An 18326-nucleotide genomic window follows, 5' to 3' on the forward strand; every position below is an offset into this window, starting at 1 on the left:
AGCAAGTGCTATTTAAGATTAGGAGGCAGTTCAGTCAAATTGAAAATTAATGATTAAACACACATTTTCCCCACCAGCACTCTACTCCCATCTTTTGCTCTGGGTTCCTTTGCTGCCTCCTGTCCCACATGATCAGTTGGCTGAGAGCACTGAGATGCTTTTTGTTTAGTGCTCAGTCTCAGACTCTTCTGGAAGCATGCTGGGCTGCATGTTGCTTCCCTTGGCAACATCACATATTTCCAATTAATGATGAGTGGAAAAGGTCAGGCAGGTCTCTTTAATGGCCTGTTTGAGAGCAAATGGCCTTGGGAAATGGCTCTCTGATTTCTGGGAACCCCAGTCTATTCAATAAGCAAAGGAAGAAGTCCCTAAAAAAATGAAGATAGCAACACATTAAATGGGACTTTCCCATGTGAGTTTGGACCTGCCAGAATCCTCCTACATAACTTGGGTATAACTCTTCCAGTGATTTTGGTGGTGGGGAGACCAGCTTTAATAAGAACACAGACATGCAGGAAGTGTTGCACAGATGTGGAGGGGTTAAGCACCAGGACCTAATTGTGCATGCTATTTTGAGTCATTTGCCACAAAATTCCTAAGACGGTCCAAGCCGCTGGCTGTAACATAATAAAGCCATCACGACTACAATCCTTCACATCACCTGCAGCAGCTAGGGAACCTTTTCTCAATAGAAGTTCTGAAATTTCTTAGGGATCACAGAATCATAGACTCATACAATAGTTTGGGTTAGATCATCTAGTTACAACCCTCCTGACATCTTACACTAAGTCAGGTTGCTCCAAGGCCACCCAACTTGTCCTTGATCATGATAATGAAAGATTTAAATGTAAAAACTTTGCATGACAACAATTCTCATGCCTCAGAACAGAAACCCCTTATTTTACCTGCACACATTGTGTTTCTTGCACAGAAGAATCAGTAATCAAAAACATGCCCATCAGTATTTTCATAGAGAAGCTATCAAGTGTAAATGAATGTCACGCTATGGAGCTGAAGCCAGTGCAGCAACATCAGGAGTTTTTCCTATTATTTCCCTGTCTTTGTTTTGTGCCTTTGTGCTTTGCTCTATCACTAAATGTTCCAGAGTTCTCTACCACGAGCCCAGAGTGTGGAAATGCTGACTGAAGTAATTTACTGCATCCATGTTCACAAACAAGCTGTTAGTTGCTGTTGGCATGTAAATAAGTCACTGTTCTTTCCATCCTATAGCTGTTAAATAAATACTGTGAGCCAAGTTCATGGCACTGATTTCTTGTAGGATGTCACTGAGATGATTTCACAGAAATATCCTGTGACAATTTTGCAAAACAGGATGGTCTCAAACTGAATTTCATTACTCTGTTTTTTTCCACTTCCATCCTGATGGTGACTGCGTTTCTGCTGTCACAGGCAGGCTGTTAATTCATCCTGACTTCATAACAGACACCAGGAAAATGGAAACTTTGTCCACTCTCCTTAGTGTTTAAGGCATATGCATTGAAAACTACTTGTATTCTGGTATAACCTAGAAGTCCGAGTCCATGTCAGCTACAGACAGGCTGTGTATGCACACTTACAGTGACTACAAGCCACTGACTGCAGCACAGCATGCAGACAACCAAACAGATAGCTTTAAATGGCAGCTATATAAACACAGCAGCTGGCACCCTAGTCCAGGCTGAAAAACTTGCAGTGGAGTAGGCAAATTAACCTCTGCAGCCCAATAAATACATCTTATTTACAAATAACACCTGCCTGTACATTAAAACAAAAATACCAAGACTAGGGAGAAAGCAGGTGTCTCATCTTTATTCTGCCAATGGCAAACTGGAGCAGAGATTAAATATTTTGCCAAAGGTGCCATAGGAAGCCTGTGTCAGTAACTGGAGTTACTTGTGCCTCAGCCTGCGCTGTAGCCACAGGTTCCTCCTTGCTCTGAGCACAGTGCAGATTCATGGTATAGGCTGATTTAACTACTTTGACCCAATAAATGCCATTCTCAATTTTCACCTGTTAAAAGGACAGAATCAGTCAAACTGTGAGGGTTAAGGGGGATGATGAGCAATGAAAACTGAAAGTCCTGCTTTCAGTCTTACCCACTAATGGTAGACATTTTAGGAAAGGGAGTCAGCAGCAAGTTTTGCACTTAAAAGTAATAACATCAACAGCAGTGGTTAGGGGTTTGGGAAGTGGATTTAATAGGTGTGTCTAGATTTGGCTAAGAATGAAAAGAGCATTTTCTTTCCACTGGTTGCTGGCTAATAAAAGCAAAGGGGTGGAATACATCCAACTTGCAAAACTTGAATACAGTTACTGCTATCTGCAAATGGGTGCCCCTCCCCGCTCATGTGAGCTACACAGGCAAAAGAGAATGACACATGTGCTGTTTCCTTTTCCAGTTGTAAAGGGGTCAGGAGCCAGGCAAGGAGAGCCCGAACAAGAGGAGCATTTTCCTGGGTTCTTCCAGCTGTTCTGTTCAATCCCGCCGTCAGTTCTGAGCAGGGAAGAGAGACTGTCAACACAAATAAGGCATTTTTCAAAGGCGTAAATTATGAGTTCCCAAAACAATGCGACATCTCAACCACGTGAGTACCCTTACCCCCCCTCCCCCCTTACAATAAGAGTGGATTTATCAGTCCGTCGCTTAAGGAACAGATTGTCTAATGCATTTCATATGGGGAAAAAAAAGAAAAGGAATGCCTGAGAGTAATCCTGAAGGAAAAAAGTTGTGAAGAAGCTGTTTTCTTTCTTAATTCTTTGTGTTTGTGTGTGCGCGTGTGTGAGGGAAGAACTGAAACAGGCTCTGCAAACTCTGGCTCCTGAATAGGACCAGGCAAAGTTAGTAACGTTTCCGCCTAAACCCCAGCTTAGAAAAGTTTCATTTGAATGTTTTTCCCTCCCCCCGCCTTCAGGAATGAAGTTATAGAGCATTTTGAAAGCGTACTGACGCTTTTCTAAGATAGCAATGGTGCTGGCCAGCTTGCGTTTAGAGTCTCAAGCTGTCTGCGTGTAACATGAGACTCAAGCCACAAACTGACAGTCTATATTTAAAGCCACAATGTGTTTCTGCTCCTGGAAATTTAGAAACATGGGCTTAAGGACAAGCAAATTGGTTCTTCAGCAAGAGAGGGTACAGGAGGGCAAGTCCTCTGTTTGCGTAACTCTGCATATTTCAGTAAATTTTAAAAGAGAGAATTTGGCCCGAACAGTCCATCGAGCACAGAGGCTCAGCTGCCCTGTGGTAGTGTTCATTGTGGGGCAGTATTAAAAAGAAAGGTGAAGGAAAGGGGGTGGATTATGATTTGATAAGCTGTGAAAAACTCTTGAGTTTTTTGGTGCTGCAATATATCTTTTTTTTTTTTCTTATGGCTTTAGTGCGATCTTTCTTGTTTTAATTCAAGAAAGTACGTTTATTTTATTTTTAATAAATAAACTGCCAATAGCAGAATTGTTTATGAGACCATGGTATCAGTAATGAAGGTAGAAAGTACAGCCAGCCCTGCTGGGAGCAGCCTGCAATTCAGGGTTTGATCCAGATACTGCTATAAGGATATTTGTTCTGTATGGCTGTAGACACTGACAATGTTTCCCAAGCTTTGAATGAGGCACGCTGATGCAGCAGAAAAGACACAGCAAGCAGAAGCTCTGGAATCCCAACCAGAAATTTCTAGTACCCTTTAGTCCATTTTGCAGATTTTAGCCAACAAGAAAGATTAGATGTTACCTTTATATTTTATTCTACTTCATTCTGCAGTTTAGAATATTATATTTTGTTTTCTGTTATAGCCAGGAAAGATACAGGCAGGCTAATTCAGCATTCTGAGAGCTTGGGTTTGGCACAGATTGTGTAAATTACTGCTATTGGTGCTTTCCAAGCATGTTCAGGAGGGTGGTCATGACTCACTGAGGTTCGTGTGTATTGTGAAATATCAACAAGGGTCCAGACTCAACTTGTACATTTAGTGACAAGCTTGGCCAAGTGACACATCCAGGACCAGCTCTACAGTTCTGAATACATTACAAACAACCTCTGGGGCAGACCCAGGTTGTCAAACCCCACAGAAGGCCCTAGGGATAAATCGGATGAGGAGTTAATGCCCCATGGGGCATTTTGTCACCTCATAATGAAATAAGACAGATGCATCAGGTTCTCCTGGGTTTTTTTCCATTATGTGGACAGGAATTCTCAACTTGAACTATTTTAAGATCATATGATTCTCTCCATGAAAATAAATTGCTTGCAATCCAGCTAGGAGTATTTTGGCTGAAAAATAGTAATGATATATTGTCTTTGGTTGGGGGTTTTGGTTTTGTTTTGTTGTTTTGGTTTTTTGTTTGTTTTTTTTTTTAATTAGATGGATAAAATTTATAGATTAGGAACAAAAAGGGAAGTCTAATAGTACCATATTTCTGTATAATGCAAGTTTGGTGCATTGATAATGGTTGAGGTTTTGAGGGAAGGTCTTTGGAAAAAGGGTCTTATTTCCTATTAAAATTCCTGCTATTTTTGTAAGAAACAAGACAAGAAACTGAAAGTTCAGTGTATTGACAGGCACTGCACAGCATGGACAGCAGATGTTTGCCAGAGAGGTAGAATAATTGGGAAAACAAATTTGCTTCATAGCCACACTGAAAATCTTTGAGATGGGTGTGAAAATGCTTAAAATAATCATCAAAAACTTTTTGATACGTATCCTGAACATATGAATTCTTTGCTGAATACCTGCAGGTGAGACCACAGAGCAGCTGCCAACTGATGTAAACTGAACAGTGTTAAGTTACCTAATTGCACATGTACTTTGCTTATCTCCTTGTGTTCACCCACGGCTGATAAGGAATTTTTATTCATTCTATAAATGCAGTACCATCCTGTCAATCCAGGGGGGAGCACGCACTGTTTCAGATTTTAAATACTCAACTCTGTGAAGGCTGTAAATGTATTCTGCCTCTACATGGGGATGCTCCACCATCTCACCTTGGGTACTTCCCATGCCCAGCTCAGATATCCCCCAGATATCTGAGTGGGCTCTCTGTACACATAACAGAGGTGAGGGAGACAGTAACTCTGTGATGCATTTGCTTCCTGCTCAGATGAACAAGCAGTAGCTGCCTGACTTAACTATGAAACCCGAGGAACTCCACAGGTTTGGCAGTCTCAATTCAGCTGGCAGCTTTTGCCCTCTTCCTGTTAGACTGCAGTGACCCTATTTTGGGGCAGTGGGACAGCTCAAATGAGGTGAAGGATTAGGACAATAAACATCACCAAGTGAAAGGTTCAGCCTGGGGAGGCAGTGATCTGTGCAAAGCCATCTTTTTGGGTCAAAGGTGTTCACCCCTTTGGAGAAGGTGCTCAGCAATTTACAGGATTTCATCTGTACCCAGCAGGCTGGGAATGTTTATCTGGAGTCTCTTACACTCCAAATGTCAGCTGTCAAAGGAGTTAGTGGTTAAGGAGAATAGTTTGTGGAGGCTTTTCTTCCTCATCACCCATCAGCAGATAAGGTCCTCTTCCTGGAGGGATAGGGAAGCAGTGTGATGTGTGCAGTGCAGAAGAATTGGCCCAAAAGGAAACCAAGAAGCAAGGCTGGTCCTCAGGCCATGCCCCAGCTGCAGAGGAAGGGAGAGGGTGAAGTAAAGCCTTCTTGAGCTGTATGCACTCCCTCTGCATTGCCAGCTGTCCTCCAGCAGTAACCCAGGCACTGCCCTGCTTAGGGGAGCAGAGTCTGGTGCTGCCTCTGTTTTACAAGCAGGAGGTCTTGGCTCCATCAGCCCAAGCTTCTCCACCTGCCCCGATGACAGAGGTTCTGGCAAAATGAGTCACATATGTGTGGGCTGTCCTCTCAGAGAGGCTGAGAGGTACAAAGGTGGCTTCAGATAAAGGCAGAGTGAGTTCTGGCTGTGAATGGGGAGTGTGGTTCTGGGATCGGCCTTTCCACATCTTCAACTCATAATGAGATATATTTCAGGGCTGCAAACTGGTTCTTTTGTATGTTCCTGGAGCAATACCACTTGTCTTTCACACAGGGCTTGTGAAAAGCCTTGAATGAACCCTTTAGGTTTTTAATCGTGTTATTCACACCTTGGCAATATATGTGATTTCATTGCCCTTAATCAACAGAAGTGTTTGCCTGTGACAGTAAGTGATAAACAAAAACAGAGGCTATTGATTATGAAAATCTGGTCTTCATGGGTAAACCTGTGAGCATTTATACACAAGGAAATTTACAGATTATAATAACCTCTCATTTTTAGCACAGAAATCTCAAAACTTATCCTACAAGCATTTATGTAAATTGAATGTCTCTGCTTGTATGTTTGTTTCCCACCACTGTGCATACAAATTGGAAAGTTTGGCTTTATACCCCAGGGCTCTCCTGACACCCTCATTGTCTGACATATTTATGTGAAAGTCTGGGAATTGAAAGGCTCAGAATGCACCTGAAATTTCAGTAATTAACAGCAGAAATGTTGGCAAACCACTGAGTTGGAGGGAATAGGGAGGATGTCGACTCAAATAGGAGTCTGCTGTTTTAAAATACACAATTTTCAGCATAGCTGGGCATCATTAAAAAAATACACAGTGGATGTTAAAGATTCAGGTTGTGGCTAGTTGTGTGCTTAAGCCTGTTAATATTATAGAATTATGCAATGTCTGCATCTCATTGCTGATACTGCTACACCTTTCTTTCTAGGCTCTTGTGTAATATACCCTGTATCCATCATTGTCCAAATGACTGAGTCCAATCAGCAAAGTCTTTTGTAAAACAGGCTTTCAGGACTGCATTGTATAATGAAAGTCTGCTTGTGTGTGTACTCTGTTCAGTGCCTGTCTCTATTGTTGAGGAGGGATCAGTATTCCTATAGCACAGAGAAATTCAAGCCAAGAGAGGGATCTGATTGTGCTAGGAGCTGTACAGTCACCTCTTCTTCAAAAGGCTGGTAAAGAGGAGAGATTACAGGTGGGAGAGAAATGACTGCTCTCCATGGACGCTGCTAGTGAGACAGCTTTTAGCTGGGAAAAGCTGGGGAGGTAGGAGTTGGTTTGATTCCAGTAGATTCACTGGTGCAACAGCTCTTTTCTTCCCACTGCCTAATTTTGTAATGCATGCTCAGGAAAAAAAAACATAGCTCAGAAGTTATTTAGGAACTGGCCTGCTTGTTTCCCATAAAAAGATCAGAAAACCTTTGAAAACAGCATTTGACATGAGTAGGAGCTTTGTTTACAATTTTTTTCTTCACATACAATTTGTGATAGAAATTGCATGAAATGCCCAGATGCCACAGTGACAAGACTATAGGAACACCTTAGGAAGGCAAGTATTCGGGCAGCAGACAATTGTGTTTTACTTCCTTGATTTTCTAAGTCAGATGAATTTGACAGCATTACCCCAGAAATGAGTAGATGAAAAATTCATCAGCTGCTAAGCATTCTGAAAAACTACTTAGAGAATGGAGAAAAGTGTCACTTGGAGAAATCAGAGTTTGTCAACAATTTATGAACATGAATGGAGGAAAGGGCTCTCTTCCCTGGATAATTTATTTGTAACTGATAACTGCATCAAGTACCAATACTGCAATGCTATATCTACAGACATGCAGCTCATAACCTGACACTGAAATAAGATCTGGACTCCTCTGTTTCTTGAAGAGTCAGCACAATCTAATTCACACCAGATTCCTATCTCTGCTATGTTAGCATGGAAATCAAATGCACGGCCTGTGCTAAACTGATCCTTTATTGCAGATGTACCTTCTACGTGTAGTTTCACCAATGAGACAGCTGGCTAAGTGATTTTTCTCTTAATTAATCATCTCATATGCAAAGGACACCAGTTTCTCATATCTTCTTCTCTTCTGACATATGTTTCACCATAGGGTTCTTCCTGATGAAGCAGAAAACTTCCCTGAAAATCTCAATGGGTTAAACTTGTTCCGCTGCATTGGAATTTTAAAGTGATTTTTCTTTCCTTTCCTCTGCCTCTCTTTTTCATCTTAAGAGGGAAAAAAGAATTCAGTTATTTCATGAGGGTCTCTACCTCTTCTGTCTCCAGATAAGCCCCAAAACTGAGTTAAGCTTTTTATCAGTAAGTTGCAGGGGGGCATTTGAACACACCCTGAGACAGTTCTTTGTTATTGTGAGTGATAAATGCCTATTTTACTGGGGACTACATGTTTAAAATATTTAGTTTTATGAGGCAGTCCACACCATACAGGTGTAACAAGTTCACAGCCATACAGAATCAGACATCAAATCCTTACATATGGTAGGTGTTTACATGCTTACATATGGTAGGTTGTGAGCAGAGACTCTTTCAGTTACACCAAACCTAGAAAACGAGTTTTAATTCTGTCTGTTCACACATATATACACACCCAGATTGTAACTATATACAATATACCTTATATCTGTATGCATACATACACAAAGACATGAGTATTTATACCCACCATCCTTTCCACTACTTATATGGCTTAATTTGTTCAGGTTTATATTCCTCTTCTAGCTCATCTGCGCTGGGAGAATTTGGTAGTTGCATCTTTAGGACAGTTTTCTAGAAATGCTGATCATATTAGTGTATTCATACCAAAATTAAAGTTATTCTTCAAAAAAAGTACCCTCCTTTGAAAACAAAATACTTATTCAAGAATCAATTCAATCATGTTACGTTATTCTGTGACCCCCCTCAAACAGTTGAGAAGATTAATTTATGCTGGAAGAGATTTTACAGAACTGTTATTCCAGTTTAACCTTTTTTTTGGTAGGCAAACTTCTCTGTTGTTCATCTCGTTTTCTTTGAAAAGTGTTCTTACTAAGACAAAAGTAAGATGCTTCTTTTCTGCTAATTGGATGTTTCAAAAATTTCAGTCATTTAAGAAGGGATGAAAAAGCAGGGCTTTATGGCTGACTTTAGATAAACCAAATAATCCTTAGGTGAGACAAATAGACCACAAATCACTTAAACACAAGTGATTAAAGAGTTACCTGTATGAATGAGAAGAGGGAAAAATATTTCTAGTGGATGGTGAAGAGTTACCATAAAAATGTAGTCATCCAAGAGTTCAGGAAACTTGTGTACATTTTCAAAAATTCTGATGTTTAAAATGACATGCTGGATTTTTATATTTTATTTCTGTCTTCTAGAATATATTGTTGACTTCTGCTTTCAGGACTTTCTTAGCATGTACTAGGGCTAGAAGTTTATCAATTTTTTATGAAGTAGTCTAGTCTTTCATTTCCTGAAACTTTATAACCAGCACTCATGAGCTAGCTGAGGTTGTGCTTCTAACTATTAGTGGTTCATGCAAGTGTAATGAGCAGTCCCATCCCAGTCCTATCCAACAAAGCAAGCAGGAGATTAAATCCTTGATACATCTGTGGCCTCTCTCACACCTGCTCTCTCATATTGTCTAGTTCAGATATCCTCTGCACCTCCTAATCCTACCTGTCTGTCCCTTTTTTGGCCCACAAGTAAATGGTCATCTCTGAACATTCGAGAGACACACAGGTCCCAGCTGTTAAACACCACTACCCCCTTTTCTCAAGGACCTTCCACAGTCCTGCCAGTGGGAAGGAAGAACAGCTCAGGAAGACATAGATCTTTCCCTGTCACCATCTGGGCTGAGGCTTTGTTTCCTTTGGGAGTTGCCCTCTCTTCCACTTTCCCTCTTCTCTATTGATTTCTCTTTGCTCTCTCATATTCACAGCTTGCTATGAAACAACACCTCCCCTCTGCAGATCTTTCCTGTCATCACACAGCAATTTTTATTTATAAATGGGACATGCTTTTTACATTCTGAATGACCCAACTGGGAGAGATGATGATTGTCTGTCTCTCTTGAATTTCCATAATTATGTCAATGGCCTTTGATTTTTGGACTCTATTGCATAAAAATCCAGTTTTCCCCACACTGAACTCATAGGGACTTTTTTTTTTTTTTTGTTTAAAGAAGCTATGCTACCAGTTACTAATGGCAATTAAGCCCTTGGTGGAAAGAGGGCCTATACACAAAATTAGGCTTTATCTCTCTCTACAGAAAACCCTGCATAATGTGCTGAGTACACTAGGAAACAAATTTGCTGTTGGGAACCAAATTCCAGCTTCCCCTTTGCTTTGGGAAAAAAGGCAAAACCTTTTGCAAAACCACTCAGTGTGCTCTGAACACTGTCACTTTTACTGTTACTCAACCTATCCCTGCTCCAGTCATGAAGAAGAGCAGAGTGAACAACTTCTGCTAACATCACCAAAGCCAAGAAGAACCTTGGTTCTTAACCACCAGGTCAGTTGGAGGAAGGCCAGGTTGGCTGGGACTTTGAAAAACATAGTCTAGTGGAAGATGTTGCTGACCATGAGGGTGTGGTTGGAAACAGATGGTCTTTAAGGCCCCTTCCAACCCAACCTATTCCATGATTATATGATTCAAAGGGAGCTTGGTAGGTCCTTCTTGTGAAGGCTGTGTCCACCTAAGGTGAAGAAATGAATTCTTTTGAAACCTTGTTGATTGCCTTTGGTGCTTTACCATCTCCCACTAAGAGCTGTCTACTCATCATACCTACAGCTCAAGCAATAGGTAGTGACTGGACCCATGAACATCCTTTAAAAAGTGAAAAATACCCTTCTGCCTTACCTTTTCTATGACTGAATGGATCTGGTTCCTCACAACACCTCTTACAAAGTCAACCATCCCACACCCTGACCCAAGAACCCAGATGTGATTTGTACTTGCTGTACAGGGGACAATTTGAAATTACTACAAATCCAAGCAATTACCACAAGGGCAGTGACACATCACCATGTGGCATGGTGAGAGATGGAAAAGATGGTGTTGTACAGCCCTCAAAAGAAGCTGGTTTTTTTCATACCCTTGGTTATCTGAGTCTTTCCTCTGTCTCCAGCTCTCCAATTAATGTCTCCTTCCTACTCATGATTAATAGCAAGCTTTCCACTCACATCCTTCCCATTTCCTCTTGACAAAATGCAGTCTTCTTCATTGCAAATGTGCATCCTTTTTACTTTGCTTAGTCTGTAAATTTCTCAGGGCAGAATGATCTCTCCCTCCATCTCCTTTCTAAACAAGAATCACCAAATAATTATTTGACACTTTGGTGCTCATGTGATGCTGACCACATCTGTCTTCCCAAGTTACCTCATCAAGTTGCTGATTCTGGATAGAGATTTCAGCCTCCTGAAGCATGAAGATAAAATGCAAAAAACAGCCTTAGGTATGACATCAACTGGTAATGCATATCAAGCTGGAAGGACTTTTGGTGTTTCTCCTTGAAAATATTTTTCCCCTAAACACATTTATTTGTATTCTCTGAGATAGTCTCTAGACTGTGGAGATCAAAGAGAGCTGGAAATCCAGCAGGGTTTTTAAGTGCATTAAAGGTACTGTGTTTCAAAGCCACATGCCTGAACATTTAAGCACCATGGAAGAAATGAAATAGCAGGTGGTAATACATGTAAACATGATTGTTCTAATCTTAATACTTTTCAATTTGTCAAAGCCTAACTGTGTGAGAAAGAGCCAAAATAAAGGATGCTGTGGGCACATGCAGACACACATGAGAGCATAAAACCCACGGACACCAGCCAGCTTTGGGTTTTCCCTTTCAGCCACATTTCTGGTCTTGTAAGTCATTTACAGTAACAAGGATGTGTATTTACCAGACTTATGTGGAACCTGGCAAATCTAAGCATGGAGTGCTTCTTGAGAGATTTGAATACAGAAATGTAATTCTCTGCTGCACTTCTTTTTTGCTGAGGTAAAAAATATAAAATGCCATCCACTACAGAACAGTGGCATATTGTAAATGTCTGCTTGTTGTGAATATATATAGAGACAGTCTATAATGTACTTCACTTAGCAACTGAGACATTATATAAATATTTTCAGGTGCTTTCACAGAGTCAAAGTGAGACAAAATGAGACTATTTTTCTTTTTATTACTCCTAAAGAAATGGGAAAATATTAACAAGTGTTGTCCACCAGATCTAACCCCTTTCCTATCATAAGTTTTTGTGCATGTTTTCTGTACAGCTCTAGCTGTAAGTTGAAAACTTCATCAAGATCACCTAAGATCCTGGCCTGTAAACAAATACTCAATTATTTCTGTGTCCTTCACGTTTCTGCAGAGTTTCTCAGGAAATCCCTTACTTACTGCAGGCTGCCATTGCAGTGCTGAAGTCTGTTGTTGAGATAATTGTACCCCATAACTTGAGATTGCTCATGTTGATTTTACTGGACTTTTTATCAGAATTTGCTGATTTCAGATCTTAAGTTTTTAATACTACTCTGCTTCAAATGCCTTGGTTTAGCTCACAGCAGCCTCATCTACTATCACCATAGATTTTATTGAAGGCGAAGTGATTTATCAACGGTAACTAGAACCCTTGTAGGAGACACTATTGAAGACTGGGGGTAGTGGGGAGCAAATAAAGATAAACTAATCCTGTATGCTCCCAAAGAAAACCTCCTGCTGATCCAAGGTTCTTGCACATTAAGAAAAGATGTCTGTGGCTCCTGAGCTCATTCCCCCTGTGGATTAATGATCCATAAGGGATTCTTTGTACCAAGGAGGAGTAAATCACCCCTCCTGCTTTTGGCAGACGGGAACATAACTGGGGAGATAAATGCTTTTACATTTCTCTGAACTTTGCTGATGCTCCTGGGTAAAAGATTTCCCTTCTGGAATCATTAAAATCTGTGAATCTCAGACAAAGACTCTTCTTCCTCCTCCCACATTCCGTGTGAGATGCTTAATCTCAGCATCCTGGGGACATAACCATTTGTGAGCTGGAAACAGAGCATGAGCTGAGCCCTTCTGCTCTCAAGGTACCTCCTCTGGCTTCCTTTGCTTGCAATGAATGAAACCTTTCATTTTGACAGCCTCTAACTTATGTCAGAAAGTTCATGACTGACTGGAGCAAACAATGGGTTGGCAGAGAGGTATGAAACTTTAAAATGTGGCATTGCTTGATAAATAAAGATCACCTTTAAACACAGGGGAGAAAGTGAGATGAGGTACAGCTGCATGACACTTTTTTTAAGAAAAAAATGCAGCCTGGACTTTTCCTCCCTATTCCTCTTCATGAATTGCATTTCCTTTAAGGAAAAGGTCATGCCTTCTTTCCCAGGCTGCTACAAGCCTTCCCCAGACAGGAAGCATATCCTGTGTCCTGTTTTCTCCAGAGTTCAGTAGCAGAGCAGACAGGAGTGTAGCTTCCACATTGCTGCTCACACTGTGCTGTTTTTAAGTGACCTGAGTACCAAATCTCTGGCTGAATCTTCCCCCCCTCAATCGTGGTGCAGCCCCAGGGCCTTGCAGAGCTGGCAGCTGCTGAAGATGGCCAGAGGGAGAAATACAAGCTCCTCCCTTTGGAGGTCTGGATGGCTATTTTTGTCAGATATGAAACTGCAGCAGTCACTGGGGGGAGATGTGGGAGGGGGAAAAGCATGCGTGTTCTGTAATTGAAGATTGTGTCTGTGATTTATTCAAGAATATAGGGGTATATTTTCCTCATTGAATGAGAAAAAGAGACTTGGAAACCGTAAAAGGTAGCACATGCCATTTTCCACCCAAGTGATTTCCTTCACAGCTCATACCTGAGAAGAAGCTGGGGATCAACCCTCCCCAGTCATGCCCTGCTGCCTGCAGCACAGAACAAGGTCCAGGACCTGTGGGTGGCCAAGTGAAGTTTGCCAGGGAAATACGGATAAATGTGGGTGTTCAGCTTTGCAATTGATTTTGTTTTCCACTACTTGGCACTTCAGGGCACCAGCTTGCTGTCTCTGGACATGAACATCCATATCCCTTAGAGGATAATTTCCTCCCACTCCTCCCTCCACTGAAAATATCCTTGGTGAGAGGAGATGTAGCAAGAAATGCAAACTCTGTCCCTTAACAGACACAAAGCCATGGCATGTCAGCTGTGGCCGAGGGTCATATGTCTCTCCAGACTCCCAGGGCCACACACATCTGTCTTTTCCATTCCCCAACCTTGCTGGGTTATTTCCGATCCATCTTCTAGCTAATGGGATTTGGTACCAATTTTCCCTGTCCTTTGTTTCACTGCCATTGCACAATGAAGTCATGTTGTAGCATTGCCAGAGCTGCCTGTGTGTCTCCCTTAGCCCTCACCACCTGTTAGGTTACACAAGCATTAGGAAAAGAGACTTCCTTTCCCAGGGACAATGCCGCCTCTTCCCATCTGCTACAGAATCCATGACCAGTGATGGCCAATGTGGGTTTGATCCTCATGGTGCTGCGTTTTCTTGACTAACCGGGACATAAAATCTTTTTAATCTCTGCCCATGGAAGTGCTGCATGGAGCTGATGGGCTGTCTTACCCACTAGAGCCTGTAGCAGATGCTTAATGGAGAGTTAAAGCACAGGCCGACAACCAAGGGATCTGAGGAATGGGAAAGTTTTGAACCAGAATTAGTAATTCAGTGTTTAAATGGGTGCCTTGGGGTATAAAAGCTTTTGCATTTACCAGAGTTTCTCATATGAAGTACTTTAACCTCCTGCTCACATCCAGACTCAGCACTTGGTGGGACTGAGCCATGTCTGCCGCTCTTCTTGAACGAGATCTTTTAACTTGAGTTGAAAGAACTCAACCTTTGAAGCTCAGCATTACTGAGTGTACAGCTGGTGGCAGGAAGCAGGGAACTCCTCTGTCCAGTTCTCCGAGGTAACTCCAGTGCCTACAGGGGTGTGTGACCATGACTTTATCATTTTGTCCCCTCCATCTGTGCAGCAGCTGCCCACCCCAGTGATGATAAAGGCTTTTGTCTGAAGCCAGCTGTGCAACCCAGCACAGCACAAAGGTGCTGGTAAGCCTAGCCCCTCTCTTGGAATGCAGCCAGGGTAGGGAACATCTCTGCCACCCCTTCTTCCCTCCTCATTAAGCGGACCTCCTGCTTCTCAGGCAAAAATATCCAGTGCAAGGTCTTTAAGAGTTAAAGCCAGACTGCTGGGTATGACCCTTCTTTACAAAGCACGTGCATCTCCTTGGGAGCATTTCTTGCTGACTCTCTCCTAAAGGGACTCTCAAGAGCAAAGAAGCTAGAAGGACTTCTAGACTGGAGAATCCTTAAGAGCTCTTGCCTGTGTGTTTAACACTCGTGGGTGTAGCAGGGGAACAGGGAAAGACTACCACATCTTGTGAAAAGAACCTGGTAGATTTGGAAAGACAGACATTCAGGTCTTGTGGAAGAATGAATTAAAATTGACAGAGATGCTCTGTAAAGCTGTGGCCTGAGGCCTGTTTTATCCACTCATTTAAGTTTTCTACTTGATTTATACAGACAGAACCAAAAATATGCAAAAAGGAAGTGGGCTTTACTCCTCTCTTGTAACAGATACATACTTGTGTCCAAGCCTTGACATGGCATGAAGTACAGCACAGCTCCCCCTGAATTAAACTGCAGCTCACACATATCTCAGGGTGGAACTTGGATCTGAAACAAAATTTAATGGGAGTCTGCTCTGGCTGAACTCTACTTATGACTTCATATTTTCCAGGGCTATGCTACTGCAGTTGGCTTGTTCATTTTTCTTTTTTTTTTTTTTTTCATTCTCTTTATAGTAATAGGTGTTTCAGTGGGATAACTTGACCTTATGAGACTGTTCCAAAGCATACTTCTCTGGAGGCAGTGGTAAATAGTTTTGCTATATTACAAAAGTGCTTTGAGAAATTTGCAGGCTGTCTCATGACTGCTTGAGAAGGCAGACTTCTGCAACCTGTTAGGTAGCATCAACTGGTGAATTAAACTAGGAAGTTGGAAAGCAGAGAAAGTGGACAGAGGCTATATATTATGTTTCTGGCTTGATTTTATCATGTTTCTCATACTCATAAAATTGAGTTTTCAAAACTATCACCATCAGCCCAACTGAGCAGGTGGAATGTGTGAGAGAAGCAATTTCAAAGGAAGCAGAAACAGTTTAGCAGTGAGAGCTCTTGCAAATCCCACCTTGGATGTGAAGCACTTGGTGTTTCACTTGGTGTGTTGGGAAAGTGCCCTGCTTTGAGCCAGTAGGGCCAGCAGTGGCTGCTGCTGCTGCTTGGCCACAGAGCCCCATGGCTGCTGATGCATCTGTGGAGGAGCAGCACCTCTGAAGGAAGGATGGCTCAGGGAAACAGCTCTGCCCTAGGGTCCCAATCTGACAGCTGAGAGAGGCGCCCGAATTCTTAGTGCATTCCAATATAATCTTACATAGGAAATGCCAAGCCCTGCTTTTTCCATGGCCTTCTAGAGCTACTGTACTTCAAAGGAGTCACTGGACTCTGAATGTCTGGGGTTCTCTGCTCTGCTCAGATCACTCTAGAAAAGAAGTCTCCAGCTTTAACCAGCTGCTTTTCTCTTCATGCTTTTCTTCTGGGGAACTTGTTTTTCCTGCATATAGATTTATGATGTATTTCAACCACTCAAAAGAGCATTCCTGCTTTTTGCCCTCTCTGTCTGCACCTAGCAAATCACTCCCTGTTAATGACAGTCAGACTACAGATTGACTTGGACCAATTTGCCAATAAGTAAATAGCCCTCTAAGTAAACAGTAAATATGAGTAAATAAATAAATATTAAATGGGGGAAGGAGCTTTCCTTTTGGTGAGCTGGTTTTCTGCTTGAAAGGAAAATGTTTAGGAGCAAGAATGCCCTTTGCTGCAGGAATGTAGTAGCCAGCTCAAATCCCAACAATTCAGTGTCAGCTTTCCTCCATGGATATTTCATACACTTGGAGCAGCCCAAAGGCTTTACAGTAAGTGAAAAATATGTTGATCAGAGAAGTACCATAGCAAGCATTTATTGCTGTTGAAGACTACTAGACCATATTTCTTTGCTTAATGACACACATTAATCCTCCATTGAAATTTCCAGGGCTGTTCAAGCTGAATCTGGGTTTAAAGGTTTAAAATACCGTCCAGACTATAAAAATGTAGCCTTCTGACCTAAAAAACAGAGCTGGAAAAAGGTCTTTGCAATGTTCCTTTGTTTTTTCCTTTGCTGTTTAAACCACTAAGGATGTCATCTACAAGCTTTGAAATGGTTTCAAAAACATGGCATTTTTTTAATTGGTGACCAGAATATGAATATTATCCAAGTACCCACTGCTACTTCTGTTTTCAGTCCAGTCTCCTAATGAAATGAGTCTTATGTTTTCCTGCTGTCTGTCTGCCTAGTCATCTGTTCATCCATCTGCCAGTTCTCATCAAGAACTTTTGGGTCCACTGACCAGTCTCAACCAGATTTGAAAGAGAAACAAGAGCCTTGAAAATTATTGTAATTTACCATGTTGCATGAAAGTCAACACTGTCTACACAGAGCCATTCAGGTGAACAGTAAAAAGGACTCCTTATTAGAAGATTAAACTAAATTAAGTTCTTTCCTACTTAAGATTGTAGCAGCATCAAGTTTTGGCATGATTAGTTTCCTTCCATAAACATGACTCTAACTTAACAAGCAAAACACAGAGGGTAAGACCCCATTTAAGTACCTACAGGAGATATCTGGCCCTTCTGACTAGGGCATGTTGAAAGCTCTGCAAAAAAAAAAAAAAAACGGGTCTCACTACCTCATAGCGAGGTTAAGCCCTCAGCACAAGCTTTGGAAAGGGATGGTTAAGCTGTGGTAACAATAATGTTTGGGATTTATTTTCCGTAATTATAGACTCTAGAAATCTAGGCTTCTTTAAGCTATTATTCCCACACCATACTCCAGGATTCACCACACTGTGTGGAGGCTGAATAGATCTTTTTGCAAGAAGGCATGTCAGAACAGAACAGAACAGCTCCAGTTGGAAGAGACACACAGCTATCATCTCGACCAACTGCCTATTAGTGTCCTCCTGCAGCACCTGTGGAGACAGCTGAGATCACACAGATTCCTTTCCAGCAGTCAAACATCTCGTCAGGCTGGTTATTAGCCTCCCACCTACATGGTCCTTGACATTCATGTCGCATTAGGAGAGAGGAGCATTAGCAATAGACCGTTAATGAATTTCACAACAATATAATTCTGTGCTGAAAAACATTCAGTATATGGCTTCATTGCAGGTCTTTTCATGCTTAGCTCTGTTAATGTGTTCAATATGCTATTTTCCAAATAATTCCAGACAGTTGTCCAAAAATAATACACAAATGATCCTTTTTCCTTTTTTCCCCAATTATTGCACAATCTGTCTAGAATAGCTCAGATGAGGGATAGATGGTAAAGAAGTTTTGCTAAAATTCCTCATCTCTGTTCAGATAGCTTGAACTGATATGTAAATGCTTTTCAGATAATGTGGCCTTTGTCTTTAGAGCAAATATGCAAAAGAAATCTGC

At 41.6% G+C, this 18326-nt stretch overlaps 1 protein-coding gene across 1 annotated transcript in view; it reads left to right on the top strand.

Annotated features, from left to right (window-relative positions):
• Positions 1–2196: 2196 nt before the first annotated feature.
• GYPC (glycophorin C (Gerbich blood group)) overlaps positions 2197–18326 on the top strand; it is a 33133-nt gene continuing 17003 nt past the window's right edge. Inside the window, exon 1 of the mRNA XM_068195460.1 lies at positions 2197–2585. Within this exon, the coding sequence (XP_068051561.1) occupies positions 2552–2585 (34 nt within the window). The 5' untranslated portion in view covers positions 2197–2551. The remainder of the gene's footprint in view (positions 2586–18326) is intronic.

Source organism: Anomalospiza imberbis, chromosome 7, assembly GCF_031753505.1.
Source record: "Anomalospiza imberbis isolate Cuckoo-Finch-1a 21T00152 chromosome 7, ASM3175350v1, whole genome shotgun sequence".
Taxonomy (NCBI): domain Eukaryota; kingdom Metazoa; phylum Chordata; class Aves; order Passeriformes; family Viduidae; genus Anomalospiza; species Anomalospiza imberbis.